Genomic DNA, 20,256 nt, shown 5'->3' with positions numbered 1-20,256 from the left:
AAAGACAAGTCCACAGGACCAGGTAGTGGTTTCTGACTGAGATCTAAAGAGGTCTTCCCTGGCCACGCCGGGTTGTCAGTGTCGTGTCTTTATGCTGCTCTTCAGGGTATTTCAGGTGCTCAGAAAGACTTACGTCAAGGAATCGAATGGCTCTTCAGATGTATTATTTCCTGCAGTCGATTTGTAACAGTTATTCTCAGTTTTTCTCTCCGACATGTAAATTAAATTTTTTGGTATCCATGCACGCCTTGTTTCCCCGATAGCATCAGTATCCAATGATAGAAACTGAAATATTATACTTGTTTAAGTTTAGGGAAATTCAGCTTGAGAGTACTCGATTGATTGAGAGTTGATGTGCTGCTCTTCCTTGGCTTCGTAGGGAGCAGCAGTAACGGAGCACATGTGCAGAGGCCTGACCACAGTCCTGCTTGTCCGGCTCTGAAGGACACGCTGCATTTACTTCTGCTGATGCTTCTTTGTGAGCTCTTTGCTTATGAGATTAATGTGTGTGTGTGTGTATTTTTGTGTGTGTGTGGTACTAGGGCTGGAACCCAGGGGCATTCTACCTCTGGGTACACTCCAGCCCTGTTTTTTTTTTTTTTTTTTTTTTTTTTAATTTTGAAATAGGGTCTCAGTGTGTTGCTGAGGGCCTCATTAGGTTGCTGAGGCTGGCCTCCAATTTGTGATTCCCCTGTCTCAGCCTCCCAAGTACTGGGATTACAGGCGTGGATCACCACGCCTTGCTGACAATTTTTCAGGTTTGTCCTGACAGCTTTTTTTTCCTTTTCATCATAACTCAGAAAACCAAATTTTTTTCATTAAAAATATTGTGAGTCTGAGGTCTGGTGTGCAACTCATAATTAAGCATTATTTTAGAAAAAAGTCATTGTAGGAACAGAAATACTTTTCAGCTTAGACTTTCCCTTTTGATGGGGTGACAAGTCATTTCTCCATTTAAAGGTAAGACAGTAACTTTTTAGTGCCTTTAGAATAAACACTGAAAAAACCTGTACTCAAAGTGGAAGGTAAGGGTGCTCAGGAATGACTTCTGCCCTGAATGTAGATGCCAGCTGGGAGGGTTGTGGGTTTCAGGCACAGGATGAGGAGAACAGACCCAGAGCTTGTCCTTGTGGTTGGGAGAGCAGAGGGAAGGTGCATCAGAGTGGGGGTCCCGGCATCTGCTCTGGCCTCACTGACCTGGTGGTGGGGCAGGCGGTCATTGAAGTGTGCCTGTGGGTGTCGGCCTTGCCTCTCCTCACAGTGTGAAACAGCTCAGAGAGTTCAGCTGGTGAGCATGTCTTCAGGCAGAACACTGCTGGACTTTTACAGGTAGGGCACTTGCATGCCGTTGCTGTAAAGTGCATCTTGAGGCAGTTGTGAAACTGGTCTGTGACTGTTGGTGTATCTTGTAAGTTCAGAGAGCGCTTGTTGGACTTTATTTTATTTTTTTTACATATTGTTTTCAGAGTGTCTATTTTGAATTAAAATTTGTTACACCACTGCAAATAGAACGGATTAATTCTTTTAACATTAAAACATTACTATGAGCCAGGTGCCTGTGGTACCAAGCTACCCAGAGGCTGGGGTAAGAGAATCACTCCAGCCCAGTCTAAGGCCATCCCAAGCCTTTAACAGAAACGACTGTGTGTGTGGAAGCTCCAGCCTGTAATTCCAGCCACTCAGGCTGAGGCAAGAGGTTTTGAGCTCAAGGTCAGCCTCAGTGGCTTAGTGGGACTATCTGAAGAATATAAAAAGGCATGGGGGTATATCTCAGTCATGGCGTGCCCCTGTGTTCTCAGCATCTTTCCCTACCCCCAAAAAAGCAATATGACCCATGTCTTAAGACCATTAGTTGTCATTGTGGGAAATAAGTCAGCATAGCCAAGAAGGGCTAATTAGTTACCAGAACCACAAAATCACAAAATAATGTGGTTTTCCTTTTTTTTTGGTTACTATTACTAAAGATCTGTGGCTCGTGGTTCTGGAAGGGCTGTCTGGTGATAGCTTCTTACTGGCAGTGCCACTCACTAGTGCAAACCGAGAAGCAACTTTGTTGTTTAAATGAAAAGTAGATTATAAGTTAAGATCTTACTACAAATAAACAGTTATCAACTGCTTGATGTGGCTAGGAATTGGGCTGAACAACAGTGTTTATCCTTAGGGCCTATCCTGCACACCGTCAAACATGGGCAGACAATGTGGAGGCCTCCACCAGGCGCATGGCACATGATTGGAATCCCAGTGTTTGGAAGGCTGATACAGGAGGGTCGCAGGTTCAAGGCCAGCCTCAGAAACTTAGCAAAGCCCTCCACAACTTAGTGAGACCCTGTTCCAAAATACAATTGGGCTGGGTGTAGCACAGAGATATAATGCCCCTGGGTCAATGTCCAGTGCTTGCACATGCACATTCTTGTATGTGTGTACATGCACGCGCACACATCTTCCCATTCCACGTGGGAGGGGAGAGGAGTGCAGGAGGTTGAGGTGGCCCAACAGCCTGCCTGGGTGCCTACTTGAGCTGCTTGCTGTGCTGCTGCTGCTGCTGCACATGGAGAGCCTCATGCTGACCCCACCCTACAGGTGTCATGTGTCTTACAAATGAAGAAAAGGCTCTGATTGGATGGGCAGCTGTCCCAGCTAGCTCAGGATTTAAGGGATAGACTTGCTATGCTAAAACTGGACCGTCCCAGGCAAACGGGAAAGTTCAGCTTCCCATTTGAATTTTATTTAATTGACCAATTATTTAATTAATACTCAGTCTTTAATATTAACCATGGGTTTAAAAGTTTCAACAGCTGAGTGTGGTGGTGCACACCTGTAATCCCACTACTGGAGACTGAGACAGGATGACTTCAGGTTTGAAGCCAGCCTCATCAACTTACTGAAACCCTGTTTCAGAAAACAAAAGATAAAATGGGTTGTAGGTATAGCTCAGAGGTAAAAATGCCTCTGGGTTTAATACTCAGTACAAAACAAAAAACTTTCTGAAAGAATTCTCCTGGATTCAATTCCTACCAAAAAATAAAAATAACAATAAAAAGCCTCCCAGCAGCACAGATGCTGAAGGGGCTAGACAGAAAGGGAAGCTATTTTCACATACAGCAAATGTGCTGCAGAACATACACTACATTAAGTGCACCCTGATGTTACCATGCAGATCCTAAAGCCAGGGTTACTTCATAATCTAAACAACCTGAGCGAGAAAGTGAAGTGGGTGGAAGGTTGACAGTCACTGAAATCTAGAATATCGTTGAACTTCATGCCACACAGTAAAAACAAGAATTCACTTGGATACCGTTACCCTCAAAGAGCAGGGCTTGCGACCGGCTTGCGACCCGCTGCCTGAGGAGGCTGCCTTGCTGTGCAGAGTGGAGTGGGCCAGGCCTGCGGGGCCTGCTGACTGTCAGGCCTGAGAGGGAAAGGGCCTGGTGCCACTTACAGGAGTTGAGGAAGGTTTCCCACAGCATTTCAAAGCAGGTGCTCCTCAAGCCACTTCTCCATCCCACTCAAAATCACCAGCAACACATTTATTTTTGTTGATGCTGAGGGCTGACCCCAGGGCCCCATACATGCTAAACACATGCCCTATCATGACACATTCTAACTACTCAAAAGCAAATGGAAGGAAATTCTAGACAAAATCAGCTTTTAAAAATAACCCCAAAATACCTTATCTTCAAAATACATAATTTCTTTAAAAATGAGCTTTTCAAGCTTTTCAAGTCTTGTTTTCACAAGTTGTCTTCCACAAGATAACAGCAGACAGCCTCCCTGGGCCTTCAGGTCTGCTCTTCCAAGCACACACAGCTCATGAGGGTCGGAGCATGGACTCAAGTGTCTCAGAGAGTATGTGAGTTTTTGTCTCCCTCCTACATTTCTCAGCAAGCTGCTTGGAGGGAAGCTGAGTGCTCTTACAGAACTGCCCTGTGCATGGATCCTAGGACTGCACTGGTCCAGGTGCTCCTCACATGTGTGGAAAGGTGACCTGAGTCAGTAAAATCTATGACTCATTGAGAACAGCTACTCAATTTTTTTCTAGCTTACTTTTAGGTAAATGGTGAACTGTTTATATTAAACTTTCTAAATTTCTGAAAAATGGTAATTTATGGTAACTAATTCTGAGTATATCTTATTATTTATTAATTTATTTGTTTGGTGGTACTGGGGATGGAACCCAGGGGCCTTCTACCCCCAGGCTACACTCCCAAACCTATTTTATATTTTATTTGGAAACAGGGTCTCTTGAGTCAGCTGAGGCTGACTTTGAACCTGCGTGATCCTCCTGTCTCAGCCTCCCAAGTGCGGGGGTTACAAGTGTGCACCACCACGCCTGACTTCTGAGTATATCTTAAAGTGTGTGGACAAACAAGTGATAAATATGGCTATTTGGCTACTAAAGTTTGGTTTATAATTTAAGATTTTTATTTCTTATTTGTTTAATTAATTTTCTCTGATGCTAGGAATTGAACCCAGAGCTACTGAACTACATCCTCACCTTTTTTTTTCTCTTTGAGACAAGGCCTTGCAAATTGTCCAGGCTGGCTTTGAACTTGCAGTCCTGTCTCAGCCTCACAAATTGCTGGGATTATAGGTATGAGCCACTACATCCGACAAGATTTTACAGTCATGTTGGAAAGTTTCTCTTCTGAAAACGATCGTGTATGTGTGTTGTGGTTCTAGGGATTAAACCCAGGAGCATTCTACCTCTGGATTATATACTCCCAGCCCTATTATATTTATTTTGAAACAGTCTCACTAAATTGCTGAGGGCCTTGCTAAGTTACTGAGGCTGGCCTTGAACCTGCAATCCTCCTCTCTCAGCTTCTCAAGTACTGGGATTACAGGTGTACACTACCGCGCCCTGCGGTGTATTTTCTCTTTAGAAAAATAAACAATTGACAGGTGTGGTGTGGTCAATGCCTGTAATCCCAGGCATGTACTTAGAGATAGAATGCCCCTGGATTCAATGCCCAGTACCATCCCCCCAAAACCTCCCCAAACCAATCAGGCCTAGGGTGCACCTGGGAGCCGTGCATGCTGGGAAGAGCTGCCCTAGGCCAGGCTGGAAGCTCCCTGTAGGGATGCTCTTTGTTCCCAGAGGAGGGAGGTTCACCTGCGCTTTGCTGTTACCGTGTGAGATAACTTGTGGAAATAACAGACTTAATGAGTGGTCATTTCAAAGAGATTACTGTATTGCAGGAAAGGTAAGTTTTGGTTATTTAAAATACTTGTATTGGTGTATTGTAATTATACATCCTGGTGAGAGTCAAAGTGACACATTCATACTGCACAGGTCACTTGCTGCATTCCCCACCTCACTCCCTCCTCCCGCGTTTGTGAAATGGGTGACACCTTCACATGTGGCATGTTTGCTGTTTCCTCCCTCAAGCCTCCCTTTGTCCTCCTACCTCTCTCCCCACCCCTCCACTAGTCTAGTGGTCTTTCTCCACTATATGAAGTCCCTTTCCCCCCTATTTTTCCCGCTAGCTTCCATATTATCAGAGAAAGCATATGACCTTAATTTTTGGTTATTTTTTTAAAGTTAATTTTGTCTAGATCTTATTTGTGCCTTCAGGTAACTAGTGTATGTGTGTGTGTGTTGTGAGGCAACTTAGGACAGGAGGAGGCTAGGAGGGCTTTGAAGTGTGTGGGGGAAAAGCCCAGGTCAGCCCTCTGTGCCGCTGCACTCAGGGTCCCAGTGGAGGTGTGGCGGGCGGGCGGGCACCAGCGGAGGCGCTAGCAGGTCAGTACACGGCTGCGTCCAATGGCGCACTCCCTGTTGTATCCATAGTGGGTCTCTGTGGCACTTGCTAGCCACAGTCGACAACACTGCTGATGTTCTGGTTCTGTTCACAGTGACCATCTTTGTCTGATGAAGTACCAGCTGAAAAGGCAGCAGCATACACACCTGTCTGCACCCAGGACTATAAGTCTCTCTAGCCGTATTTGAGCTACTTACCTGACCAATCCTTCACTCGTACATGCTCTTTATCTTTAAGTGGTTTGATGACTGCAGTAAAAGTTGAGATACTGGTGGTCTCAGTGTACCTCAGTGGCAGAGCACTTGCCTAGCATGCCTGAGGCCTGGGATATGATCCCCAGCACTGCCCCCACCTTCCCAAAAGTTGAGATACTCAAAATAGATGTATTGCTACTAAAATGTTGTGTGTGGTTTCAATTCAGTTATTTTAAAAACTAATGTTAAAATGGAAAATTCAGCTTCAGACCTGTTCAGCAATAAAGCCAGACATCTAGGGACGTTGTTGTGTCTCTAAATTTTTATCTGAGTCCTACTTGGGAATTCTTCAGCCCAGCTTTAGAACTGCACACTGTTGTCCAAATTAAATACATCTTTCCAAGATCAAAACACCCATAATGTCTGTGGGACTTGGTATAACTTAAACAATATCCCCCAAATAAATTCTTAGCTCCTGAGTTCTGAACAAGAACTCTTAACCCATTTCACGCCTAGGGATATGTGTGACACTGAGAATGGCAGCGTGGATATTCCCTCTGTGCTCCAGCAGATGTGCTAGTCCAGGCACTAGAAATTGCCATTTCTGATTGGTTACCTGAGGCTGCTTACCTGTGACGACCTGTGTGAGGCAGGTTTGGGTAGTGCTGCCCCTATGCTCAGTGATGTCATACCACACAACAGTCTTCCCACGAGTGGAACGTTACTTGTGTGCACAACTGGATCAGGGGAGGCCGCACTGCGCCCAAGGCAGCAGCAGTGCTCCAGGCTTTTCCTGTAGAGGGCAGCGGCTCAGCTACACTCAGCAAGGCTGCTTCTGTTTCCCTATCATCAAACCTAATGGTGAGAGAGGTGCCAGGGTCTGAGGTGTTTCCCATATGCCCTAACCTTGAACCTAGGTGATGCAGGCCATCAGATCAGCAGAGATGGAGCTGGTGCAGGGGTGGGCAGCCACACACTTCATCTAGAAGCTTCTCCACTTGTTCTTGACAGCCTCATGGAAGCCAAGGAAGCCTGTGTGGTGCCCAGTCAGGGGCACCTCGAACCGCCCTGCACAGCCTGGTTCCATACCTAGTCTCAGCCTGCATGGCCAGGTAGAAAACTCCATGTTCTAAGCTGGTTCTACTTTAATTTGTTTGATTGTAAATCTTTTTTTAATAGGTAAGTTTCAGCTGGGCATGGTGGCTCATGCTTGTAATCCCAGCATATGGGAGGCTGAGACCGGAGGATTGTGGTTTGGGGATGCCTCAAATACTTAGTGAGACCTTGTTTCCAAATGAAGAATAAACAAACAAACAAACACATAGGGCTGGGGGTGTAGCTCAGAGGTAGAATGCCCCTGGGTTCTCAAGAGGGCATACTTTGGCATATGCATACTTCCCACTAAGGACTGTGCTTGTCATTTCTTTTTATGCAGGTCTGGGGATAGAACTCAGGGGCATTCGACCTCCGAGCTACACCCCCTGTCTTATTTTTTTTACTTTTTTTTTTTTTTTTTTAATTTGGAAACAGGGTCTCTTGAGCCAGCTGAGGCTGGCTTCGAACCTGCATGATCCTCCTGTCTCAGCCTCCAGAGCGCAGGGATTACAAGCGTGCGCCACCACACCCGGCTTTTCTTTTATTCTTTATTTTGAAGCAGGGTCTCACTAAGTTGCAGAGGGCCTCACTATGTAGCTGGGGCTGTCCACGAACCGCGGTCTTCGTCTCAGCCTCTTTCCAAGATCAAAACACCCATAATGTCTGTGGGTCTTGGTATAACTTAAACAATATCCCCCAAATAAATTCTTAGCTCCTGAGTTCTGAACAAGAACTCTTAACCACTGGGATGACAATCTTTGGATTCTGGTAACTCTCACTCCTTCCCGGGAGAGGCACATCAGTTTGATCCTCACTGACAGGCAAACTGCGGCCTGAGGTGAAGTGGCTTTGAGCAGAGTCAAGTGGTGGAGTGCTCAGTGGAGCCTCGTCTAGGCTGGTTATTTCCTAGTATATGCTCCTCATCACTCTCAAGCACCAGCACCTCTCAGGATGCCACGCGAGAGTCCCAACACCCTACAGTCTTAGAGCACAGTCCAGTGCTGGTGTGCAGCCTATCAGCTCTCTGCAGACTGCAGGCTGACTGTCCAGTCTTTGAGTTCCAACTGGAAACGAGAACAAGATCCAGGAAGGTGAAGACACCTCTGACAGTCCGATGAGGGGAAACTTGTTTCCTCTGGGTACTGGTGCTTGCTGTCAGTTGTTGTGATCTGGGTGAATCTTGATAGTATGCATTCTATATTTTATTTTTATTTTATTTTTTGTGGCACTGGGGATTAAACCCAAAGACATTCTATCTATGAGCTAAACCCCAAGCTCAGTTTTATTTATTTGGAAATTGGGTCTCACAAAGTTGTAGAGGGCCTTGCTAAGTTGTTGAGGCTATCTTCAAGTGTGTGATCCTCCTTCTCAGTCTCCCAAGATCTGGGACTACACGTGTGCGCCACCACGCCCAGCTTGCATTCTACAACTAGCAATGCCAGAGTGACAGGGAAAACTGCAAACCAGGTCTATGTAGGGAGGGCTGCATAGTACACACAAAAGCTTTTGCAAAGGACTTCAAAGGAAGTCCATGTGCTGTCTACCAGTGTTTCTTAGTGTGGGTCCACTTTCTCATCTGTAAATGGGAATACTAACGCTTGTCTCATGGAGGATGTGGGAGGCACCAAGTAAGCAGCGCCAGTGCCTTTGGAGAGGCCCGCGTGCCCTGCCACTGCCTGATGCTCTCCCACTCTCAACTGACATGTATCAACAATACAGTCTATTAACTTAAAAGCAAAAAAAAATTTATTCTGATATATAAAACAAAAAAACCCTTTAATATATAATGACAGTTTTTTTTTTTAAAAGAAAAGAAAATGACAGAAGTGTGGATGTGGGCAGAGGGAGCACTCAGACAGCTCCTGCAGGCTGTCTGCGGCTCCTTAGAGTTAAGAGCAGGCACAAAGTCAGAGTAAGCCTTTTTTCTTTAAAAAAAAATGATTCACATTTGTTTAACAACTTAAAACATAAAAAGAAATATAACATTCCTTCTTGGTAGCAGACCCAGGTGCTCAACAGATACTCAACACCAGTGATAACTAAGAAAAGGATGTTTCTTGGTAATAACTTATGAAAGGACATTTTTTCTTTTTTTCTTTTGTGGTACTGGGGATAGAACCTCAGGGGCTTTCTACCTCCTGGCTACACTCCCGGACCTATTTTATATTTTATTTGGAAACAGAGTAGCTGAGGCTGGCTTCAAACCTGCCTGACCCTCCTGTCTCAGCCTCCCAGTACTGGGATTACAAACATGCGCCACCATGCCCGGCTCATAAAAGGACATTTCTTGGCGATGGTAACTAAGCGTTGGAGTTCTGGTTCCTCAATACCTGTCTTAGTAGAAAGTGCTCCTGTCTGCTGTGGTGACAAGAGCCTGAAACCTGGGTCAGGACCAAGCAGCAGTGATCACTTGCTCACAAGCGAGAAAGTCAGATGCAGGTGCTGGAAACATGTTACTCAGAAAAATATACTCTGCCCAATAAATAGTTTCTAAATAGAAAATATATTTCTTTTCACTGAATGCATCCAAGGCAAATGGAAATGTAGAGCTGCACCAATTCCATCTGACATTCAGGAAGCCAGGACAGTTCTGCCACTGACCAGCAGGTGGAGCTGGGCCACAAGGAGAGCTGCAGGAGGAGCTGGGACCCAGAAAACCCAGAAAAATACTTTTACCTGTATTCAGACCAAAGATTTACTTGGTCAAAGTTTGTTCTCAAAGTATAAATGTAACATCTTCTTCCTGACATTGTACTCAAACAGAAAACACATTTTCTATAAAATTTAATCGAATCAAACATGAATAGACCTCTAAGAAGTTTAAAGGAAGGTGACAAGGAATTTAATACTTGTCAAAAAACATTAAGTTCCATGAGACTTGTTACAGTTAAAAGCAAATAATGCCTGCCACCAACCCCTACTCTCGGCATGGGAATTAGCATGTACTAATTGTGACATAAAAATACTCAGCTCTTTGAGAAGCAGAGAATGTGTGCACAAACCTGACCGCTCTCAGAGACTGCATCGGTGTGTGACACCCAATCATTCCTGTGGGGAACATCTGAAATTCACCGGCCAGAGCCAGGTGATGTCAGGAGAGAGTGGAGGAAGCGCACTGGCCCCACCAGCTGCTCTCTCTCTGGTCTTGTGAGGCGGGAGATGGCTCCCTCCACACTGCCGCAGCAGTGCCGGGACAACCCCACAGCTGGCCAACACTGTGGGCACACTTCCCATGGCAGCCTGGCACCAGCCCAGACACTAGGTCCTTGGATGGCCTGGGCTTCCGCGCTGCAGCCTGATGGCAGGTCACGGAGGGCAAGAGCAACACGGAAAGGCGTCTGGAGTGGTTAAGTTAAAAACACGAATATTATCTTGAAAAGTTATTTTAAAGCTTCATTCTAAAAAACGAAGAATTTTTAAAATTTAAAAATGAAGTATTTCAATACTTAGGTTTTTACCTGCATGCAGGCCTGGCTTGGGATGTGCACAGGTGTGTTAAGTTCTGTGAGAAATCCTATAAAAATAGACAGTATTTTTAATTTCTGTCCAAAAGTTGAAATAAAGAATAGGATTGTGAGAGTCATAAACAAAATAAAGAAGGGGATAAAGTATACAGTTACCTTTCTTGTTTTAAAATTGGTATAAAAATGGGACACATTTTCCTCTGGAAGTCTCACTTGTGCGGTCACCAAGTGCCAGCATGGCCAGCTGCGCTCATGCTCTCCTGCATGGGCCTAGAGGGTGATGGCGGGCCCGTGCTCCTCCACCCCGCCCTGGGGGAGCACCAGGCTCTGGCGGGGGTCTGGCTTGAGGGAGCTGAGGAGTCTGTGGATGCTGCCATTGCCTTCTCGCCCTGATCCATGCAGGGCCAGGTCCCGATGCAGCCTGTGTGCAAGGCTGGTGCCGTTGGCCCGGGAGAGGCTCCCTGGAGGCGCGGCCTGGGTCTTTGGAATGTGTGGAGGCCCCAGAGCACCCTCGATGACAATGTCTGCCTCCTCGTCGCTCTCCATCTCATCAGGGTGGAAGTTCTGCAGAACGTGGGGAGCGGGCAGGCTGTGGTAGCTGGCGGCGCTGTCTGTGGACTGGCCGGAGCTGCCGGAAGTGCGGCTGCTACGGACAATGTTATTCCTCTGGTTGGTGGGCTTGACCGTGACAATGAGGTTGTGGCTGTTGGCGATCATCATGTCCGTGACTTGATCCAGCGTTTTGCCGGCCACCTCTATCCCATTTACCTCCAGGACTTCATCATTCACAGCCAGCAGCCCGGTGCTCTCGGCGAGGCCCCCTGGCACCATGCGGGAAATGAAGATGCCTGGGACCTTCTCTAGCCCATGGGGAGTTACCCGCACACTGGTGCCATCTCGAATGTAGAAGCCGAGGGGTTTCTCACAGCCGTGTCTATAGAGCCTCACCCTGCGGTGTGTCTCAGGGAGGATGTCCACGTCAATGATGGAGGACACCGGGCGGAAGTCGTGGGGCAGGCCGATATCTAGGTGGGCGCGCCGGCGCAGACCCTCGTCCCGCAGTGTCACCAGCACCTTCTTCTTCCTTGATAGGGTGCCTGCCCCAAAGCTGTAGTGGTCTGCTTCTTCTGAAACAGCCCAGAGAGGGGACAATGAGAGGAACACGTCATGCAGGGAGTCAGAAAAGAACAAAGTAAAACCAAGTACAGAAGCGCAGAGGCCCGAGTTCATCCAGGTTGGCCTGCTTTTTGACATCACCTTGAAACTCTCCCATTATTCAGACCCTGGCAGAGCGGCTACAAGGCTTCTTTGCAGCCACACACAGTCTTGTGTGTGGGCTTAGCATCACTCCAGAGGGCCACACACTCCAGGCTGGGTGGGTCCCATGCATGTGCAGTAACCTCCTTAAAATTAACCGTGGGAACCTCCAAACTGGTGCATGGGCAACCAGACCAAGCCGCCTAGAGGGCAAACGGTGGGAAGGAATGCCTGGAGCAAAGGGAATTCTCCTGTGGTCTCAGTGCCTGGCATGCTCGTAAGAGCTTGGGTCAACCCAGCAGGACTGACAATGAGCACTTCCAAGGAGCTGGGTCACACGATTAGTGCCTTAGACCTTACGCAACCGAGCTCTTTAAAATGACTGCTAAGCTGAGCATGGTCGCATATCTTTGTAATGCCAGTACTTGGGAGGCTGAGACAGGAAAATCGCAGGCTGTTGGCCAACCTCAACTACTTAGTGAGGCCCTCCACAACTTGGTTAGACTCTGTTTCAAGAAAAAAATAAAATAGGGCTAAGAGTGTAGCTCAGAGGTAGAATGCCCCTGGGCTCAATCCCTAATACAGAAAAAAAAAAAAAAAAAGATTCCTTTGTTATCCAACTATGAGGCAGAGAACTAGCAACAGTCTGACAGATTTCACTTTCCTTCTCTCCCTGTGTATAAGCACAACAGTTATAACTAGCAGCTTCATCTACTGGAAGGTGATTCTTAGGGAATCTTTTCTGCACATTTTTGATGGTGAGATGTGGCACCACGTGCCGGCAGAGGTAAACACTGCCCCGAGGTGGGGCTACTGAAAAATAAAAGTTAACTGGCGGGCCAGAGGGATGCTGAGGACCTCAGTTTAAAGTTTCTAAAAGTGGAGAATATAAGGGGAACAAATAGGCAGTGCTTGGGAACTCTTAACAGGCTTTTCTGTGTCTGAAAAACATCTTAGGTTACACTTATTTTTAAATTAGGCCTATTTTTGACACGAGGCTGTATAAGAAAGGCATTTCTGGGCGCAGACTGAAGGGACACACGTGTGTCCATGGTCTCCATGCTGGTTCCTCAGAGGCTGTTCCTTGTGACGGCCTGTTCCACATAGCCTGGGAGACTGATGGGCACCCTGCTGGGGAACTAATTCTCCTTCACTCCTGTCCCCTTGAAAACTGACCATTTCTCATATCCATCCTCCCTCTGGGCACCAGGAGGCAGCCAGCTCATGGCACGCACAAGACCATCTTTGGTCCGTGAGGCCAACACTGGCCCTTTCTCCCTTATGTAGCTACTAAGAGAGAGTAAAAGGGAACCAATCCAGGCAGCATGGCGGGAAAGGTGGGAGGCAGGCAGGGGAGGAAGTGTAGGTGGGAACAGGCAGCAAGAACATTCTCTTAGAGTCCAACAATGTGGAACCTCCTGTCTTGGGGACAGCTGAGGGGCTGGGTGCTCAGGAGGAAAGCCTGAACTGGAAGAGGATGTGCAGGTGCAACCTCCAGCTAAACAGTGAAGGAGGAAGCTGCTGCTCTCCACCTGCCAGGTGCTGAAAAGAAGGCTCTGGCCACTGTCACTACCAGCTGGTGGTGACAATGGTGTGTGTCCAGAGGCCAGGCTGGGAGTCCCTTGCGGTGCGGGCTGAGGACTGTTCAGGGAGCCTGGAAAGGTAAGCTCTCAGTCAGCCTGTGAGCCTGTACTTGCCTTCCCTGGACCTTCCCGAACCCTCCCCGAGGCCATAGGAGCTCGGCTTCAAGAAGCTGAGCGATGGCTGATGCCTGATACTGGGCCTTGCGGGAAATCTGCCACCACCACCTCCACCAAAACTGGCATCCACAACTTGAGGCCCCCCAAACACTCTACTGATACTTCTTTCAGCAGAAGTGGCTATGGAAGCCCAGAAGCACAGGGGGGAGGAGGGCCATCAACTCCCAAAGCAGGGCTGAGTGGAGGCTGTAGGCTGTAAACTCTACCAAGAGTCAATGCTAGTTCTCAATTCAGGGCTACATGTGGTCTGGTTTTGCTCCAACAAATGGAATTTATTTTCAAAAACTGGTGCTCCAAATTTCTTACCAGGTACCTACTTAAATAATAAATAAATTTTGTTTGCTTGGAGGTGAGATTTTCACCTCTCCTGTGAGGTGGGGCTAAAGGTAGCAGTGTCTGCAGGAGCCAGCTGCCTGGTTTTGGGTCTGCATCCTTGGTCTATTCTTACTATCTGGCTCCTCTGCTTTTTCTCTCACCCTCATCCAGTATGAGACCCACATCTTCTCAGTAATCCAGAGCAAGGCAATACTAAAGTGTACATGGAGGAGAAGCAACAGGATCCTCGGCCCATACTTTCTCCCCCCAGTTACTGGGCATCTAGTCCTGCCCCTATAATTGCCACTGTCAATGTTGTCTATTCAGCCTCTGGACACACACAGTGAGCAAGAATGATGGATTGCCAGACCAGTGGAACCGTGACTAGCAGGCAGGTGATGTCTGCTCACCCGGAGAAGGCGCTGCTGCACACGTCCTGTGTGATTACAGTGTCACGGTTTGGCATGGACTGTGCACACAATCAAGTGCCTGTAGGATAAATTCCCAGGTCCTGAGCTCCAGCTTGTGGTGTAGTTTTGAGCCCTGGCCTCGGGGGCAGGTTATGGGTCCTGGTAAGGGACACAGGTTCGTAACCTTGGTCTGGGGTGTGGTGCTGATGCTCTCAGGGGCTATGCTCTGGGTTCATGGACCCATTCTGGTTAAGAAGGAGTTGCTAAGCTGAGAACACTATCTGGTACTGACAAAGAATGTCTTCATGCAGAGGGGGAAAGGGTGGGCTTCTCTGTGGAGAAGCACAGATTCCCTGTGTTAGAGGGAGTGATCTTCCAGACTCCTGAAGAGAAGCACCACAGTGGTTTCTCCGGGCCCCCTGGCCAGGGCCAAGTGTGGCTCCAGCTGTGGGCCCAAGTCCCCATGAGCTAGGTGAAGAGCAAGCCAGGCCCGCCTGTCTGCGGTAGGATGGCGCCTTAGCCTGCAGACTAGCACACTGAGTTGTAACACTGGGGTTTCAGACAGCAATCTGATTCTCTGTCTCTTTAAATATAAACCATCACACATGGACTTTATTAGTCAAAGTTCCAAGAACCTTAAAAGTAAAATTTGTTCTAAAGAATGTCCCATTCCTAAAATTCCAATTTTGTTTCCTTTAATACCTTTTTACAAGAGCAAAACTGTCATAGCTTCTCCACTAAGCAATGTGCTATATCCTGTATTTTCACAAAGTGAACAACTGGAAGCTTCATTTTTCTGGCGGGTGTCTTCCCACGTCCTGTTTTCACTCAAATTACATTTTCTTTTCTCACTTCTTTTTCGAGATATCCTCAACAAGAGGGGAAAGAAGTCCGCACTATAAAGCTCTTAGTTATGCGGTTATGGGTTTTCAAACTAGAGCCTCTACTCTAAGAAATATTTTCTTTCTTTTTTGTGTGTGTGGTACTGGGGATGGAACTCAGAGGCATTCTGCCTCCCTCCAAGCTATACCCCCAGCCCTAATTCTTATTCCTTATTTGGAAACAGGGTCTCACTGAGTTGCAAAGGGCCTCACTAAGTAACTGAGGCTGGCCGCAAACCTACTATCCTCCTGTCTCAGCCTCCCAAATGCTGGGATTATAAGCGTGTGCCACCATGTCCAGCTTTAAGAAATATTTTCTTGCAAATAACACCTCATATGATGTAGTGTGTGTGTGTGTGTGTGTGTGTGTGTGTGTGTGTGTGTTACTGGGGATGGAACCCAGAGGCTTTCTCTCCGGGCTATACTTTCAGACCTATTTTATATTTTATTTGGAAACAGGGTCTCACTAAGTTACTGAGAGTCTCACTAAGTGGCTGAGGCTGGCTTTGAATCTGCATGATCCTCCTGTCTCAGCCTCCCAAGTGCTGGGATTACAAGTGTGAGCCACCACACCCGGCTTGATGTATGTGTTTGATATGGAGTAAACCCATTCCTGACCCTGAGCAGCCTGCTCACAATAAAGCAGGGCTGAGAGACTGGAAGAGCCTCCTCTGAGGTTTTTGGGACTTGCTTCTGGGTAGAGCTGTCTACCGCCTGCCTAGGGAGAGGAGCAGCATGCAGCTGAAGGGCAAAAATGCCAGGGCCCGGTGGTTCCAGGAGCCTGGCTGCTGAGGTGAAGCCCTTTGCAGTTTCCATTTGGCATCTGGATGAGAATCGGAATGTGTACAGGGGTTCATTTCAAGTTGTACTGTGCCATTTATGAGCGAGGGCACTAAGGGCCCCAGTAGTGAGCCCTCCTCTGCTGGCTGTACCCTGAGATTAGCTAGCCAGCCCTCCCGCAGCTCGGTGGACTCATCATCCTACCTGTGTGCTCAGATGCTGAGGGCTTTGTTGCCTGTTGCCTTCCCCCTCAACAGACTCACCTGGACAACAGCAAACTGCACAGCAGAGACCCTCACCTGCATCGGGCAGCGAGACAGGAGCAACCCCGACAGCTACTGTGGAGCCTGTGAGCACTGGCCTGTTTCGACAGGCCTTGTCAGGTGACTGGGGAGGCTTCTGGCAGGACCCGGGCTCCGAGAGCACTGCTCCCGCCTGGCTGCATTCCGTTCTCGCTCCCCAGCCCCTGGTGAGCTCACTGCTCACGGGACCACGTGTTGCCAGGAGGCCTGCTGGTGCCTGTCTGCTACACACAACTTGGTCTTTGGTGTCCCCGCCCCAGAGGAAACACAGAAGCCAACACGATGCCACCCTTCATCTCCACCTGGCAGGTACGATGTGCCCTCCCTTCATCCTGGAGGCCTCAGCCCAGAAAGGTGAATGAAATCCATCCCACCCTTAGCTGGTGCTGCAAAAACAGGTCTGTATGCAGAGGTCAACCTGAGCAGGTGTGTGTCTAGAAGACCAGCGTCTCTGCTCACCTCACCAGTCTGCATCCCTGCTGGAACCGGGACATCAATGATCTGTGTTAAGACAGTACAAGGAAAGGAATTCTGGTGTTCACAGACCTGAGTTCTGAGCCCAGAGAGCAGCTCAGGACAGTGTCTGGAGGCAGAGCCAGGTCCAGGAAGGTGGGGTGACCAGCTGCAGGCTTAGACTGACTTCAGTGGCTCTCCTGCCACAGAGCTGACCATATGGGAACTGTGTGTCACTGTGAACTCAGCTATACCCACCGAGGGAGGGTGCAGGGACATCCTGGGGCAAAGGAGGAGTCAGGAGGAAGGCTCTGGGCTGCATCTCTGGGCCTGGGCAGCACCTGGGGCAGCCCTTGGCTGGAAGGGCACTGTCTTCCCACCACTGCCTTCCTGAGGTGGTTGTTGCAAATAAGAAAACAGCTTTTGGTTATTGAAATAATGCAGGCACAGTGCTGTGTCTCCCAGGCCAAGCACAAGAGGCTTCTCATCAGCTGTCTCCACGGCTGACCCTGGGGAGCTGTGTGCGGCTCAGGCCATGTCTGATGCTCTGTTCATTAATTCTGTAGATTGGGAATATTTGATCAGTATCATGTCTGGAAATACTTTTAGTGGCTCCTTAAGATTCCAGTGTATGAATTTTCATGAATTTCTTTAACCCACCCTGCTGAATATTTGGTTTAATTTTACCTCTTCATCTTACAATTGATGATGATATGGACACCCTGGGCATGCTCATTTCTATTTTCCCTAAGGTGAACTCTCGGGTGTGATGGGAGCTCTTTACCAGGACTCAGTTTACACTGTAAATCAATCCATGTCAGCTGTCCTCAGCAGTCTGAAAGCATGCTGTGGTCTTACACATTCTCAACCACAAGAACAAAACTGGATATAAGGAGACCCATGGGTGCTAGCTGTGCTTTGCAGCTATAGGTGTTGTCTTGTGTGTGCTTGCATCACCTGGCAATTGTCACCAACTACAACCAGCTCAGGACTGGTACTCAACAGCAGGCGATGCATTGAGCCAGCTCTGTGCAGGAGGGAGCAAACCTTTGGACCCATGGCACCAGGTGGTCCTGACAGAGCGTCTCCAGGTGGGATGTGGAGGTGGTAGCTTTCTATCTAGACATGCTTTTATTAAAGCCCAACTATCTTCACTGTGGCTGCTGCAGTGGCAGCCACTGGTTGGGAGAAGTGAGAGAGGAGAACTCATTCTGTTTCATTCTTGTAAGCACTCATCAGGGGCGCATCAGGTAGATGCAGAAACTGGGGCACAGAGGCACCATTTGTCCCCCTGGCAGCAAAAGACTGGAGAAGGGTGTGGAATGGCAAGGTCGGATGCCCCAAGGTGCTTGAGGGTGCTGTGGACCGCTCCTCTGCCCCCCAGAAACTGACGCACCGAGTGTGGCACATGCCGCCTCTCCAAACACCCAATTTTTCTGATTTTCCTGTCTTACAGAGCTCCTCGTTTTCAGACCATTTGTTCTACTGCTGTCGATTCAGGTTTTCTCCACCTAAGTGGGAACGTCCCCCTCCCTGAGGATCAGGTGTGGCCTTTAACTTCAGAAAAGTAGGCTCAGTGTCATGGGCATCACGGGAATGCCTGTTCAGCCACAGACACCCCAAGCCAGCCCTGGGGCAGGCGGAGTCTGACACAGGACACCCCGAGTTCATCCTGGGACACACTGAGTTGTCCATAGCACACAGCACCTTTGGCCCCTGCCCTGCAGAAGCAGTAGCTTTCTTGCTCACGAGCAGATAGGACAATGGCTTAAATGAACATAGGTTTTAAAAATTAAGAAAGGAAGAGCTGGGCATGGTGGCACATGCTTGTAATCCCAGTACTTGCTTAGCTTACAGCCTGAGACAGGAGGATCGCACAGGTTCGAAGCCAGCCTCAGCTACTTAGTGAGGGAGGCTCATAGTAACTTAGTGAGGCTCTATTTCCAAATAAATATAATATAGGTCTGGGAGTGTAGACCGGAGGTAGACAGCCCTGGGTTCCATTCCCAATTAAAAAAAAAAAGAATAAAGTAAGAAGGAGGAAGTGCATGGGGAGGGCTTGCTTTCCATCCTCTCAGGGATATCAAAATGATGCCCCACGGGTGACATGCCTGTACAGGCCTCCTTCAGCGCCAGAGGCCAGTCCGTACCCTAACCCTCCCCACAACCCAACCGCACAGACTCAGACGGGAAGCATGCCGGAAGAACTGCACCACTGGATCAGAAAACAAGCTGGTACAAGATTCTGTGCCTAAAATCAACACAAGTGTCAACATTTCAAAGCCTACCATGAAAGGGGAAAAACATAGTGTGCTACATATGAAGAAGGAACCCCTAAACCTCAAATATAAAGGAACCCCCAAACCCCACATATTAAGAAGGAACCCCAAAACCCCACATATGAAAAGGATCCCCTAAGCTTCAAATATGAAGAAGGAATCTCAAACTCCTCATATTTTTTTGTACTGGGGATTGAACCCACAGGCATCTACCTCCAAGCTCCACTTCCAGCTCTATTTTATTTATTTATTTTTAGTTTATTTATTTTTGTGGTACGGAAGATGCAATCCAGGGGCATTCTACCTCTGAGATACACCTCCAGCCTGTATTATACTTTTATTTTAAAACAGGGTCTCACTAAGTTACAGATGGCCTCACTAAGTTGCTGAGGCTGGCTGTGAACCTGAGCTCCTCCTTGTCTCAGCCTCCCAAGTACTGGGATTACAAGTGTACACCCCCGTATCTGGCTCTATTTTATTTATTTTGAAACAGGGTTTGGTTAAGTTTCTGCAAGTCTTGCTAGGTTGCTGAGGCTGGCCTCGGACTTGTGATCCTCCTGTCTCAGCCTCCCAAGAACTGGGATTACAGGTTTGTGCCACCATGCCTGGTATGTTTGGTAGAAAATAATTCCAGAGGAGAGAACCATGGTCCGTAGACCTGAAGATGCCCGGGGCCAGTCTGACTGGCTCCTCGGCCTCAGGCCCTCATCCCACCTGCATGGTGCCTGCTCATCCTGAGACTGTACTGAGGGACCTGCAGCACTGGTGCTTCCAGGAGCTGGCATGCACCTATGTGCCCAGGGGTGGAGGTCTGGCGCCCTTCTCCTTGGGCCGGTGGCAAAGTGGACATGTTTCCATCCTTGTATTCTTCCCTTCCGGGAAGGAGGCTGGTCTACACTGCAAAGGGCATGGGGACCCTTTGCCAGAACACAGGCGATGGCAGAGGGTCTGGTCTGCTGTGTGCATCTCCAGAGGGCTCACTGAAGCTTAAGTGGAGGTGCAGCTTAGGCTGCTCTCAGCAGAGAACACTCCAGAGCCACATTCTCCTTTGAGACCACAGATGCCCCACTTGATGGAGCCTGAGGAGGGACAGGATGGAGCCTCCTGCGACCACGTGGTGTGGTCGCTCTAGTGGGCTCTTCTGTCGACTGCTGTCTCCACTGGGAGGGAGGGTTTTCCCAACAGGTACTGGAGTTGGCTCTGGGCTCCTGCTTCGCAGATGAAAGGTCAGATGTTAGCAGAGAGAACTTGTATGGTGTTTGTGTGTGGTCACCTCTTTTTCCCTTTTCTGTCCCTTCCCCAGC

The 20,256-nt window shown here is 48.3% G+C and overlaps 1 protein-coding gene across 1 annotated transcript in view; it reads right to left on the bottom strand.

The window, feature by feature from the left end:
- Nucleotides 1–10,785: 10,785 nt before the first annotated feature.
- PARD6G (par-6 family cell polarity regulator gamma) overlaps nucleotides 10,786–20,256 on the bottom strand; it is a gene marked incomplete at both ends in the record, with an annotated part of 62,851 nt that continues 53,380 nt past the window's right edge. Inside the window, one exon of the mRNA XM_080720097.1 lies at nucleotides 10,786–11,642. Coding sequence (XP_080576223.1) covers nucleotides 10,786–11,642 — 857 coding nt within the window. The remainder of the gene's footprint in view (nucleotides 11,643–20,256) is intronic.

The sequence above is a fragment of the Muscardinus avellanarius genome, assembly GCF_963383645.1.
Source record: "Muscardinus avellanarius genome assembly, contig: SCAFFOLD_50, whole genome shotgun sequence".
NCBI lineage: Eukaryota > Metazoa > Chordata > Mammalia > Rodentia > Gliridae > Muscardinus > Muscardinus avellanarius.
The sequence above is the reverse complement of the archived record's forward strand: the minus strand, read 5'-3'. Positions and strand labels throughout refer to the sequence as shown.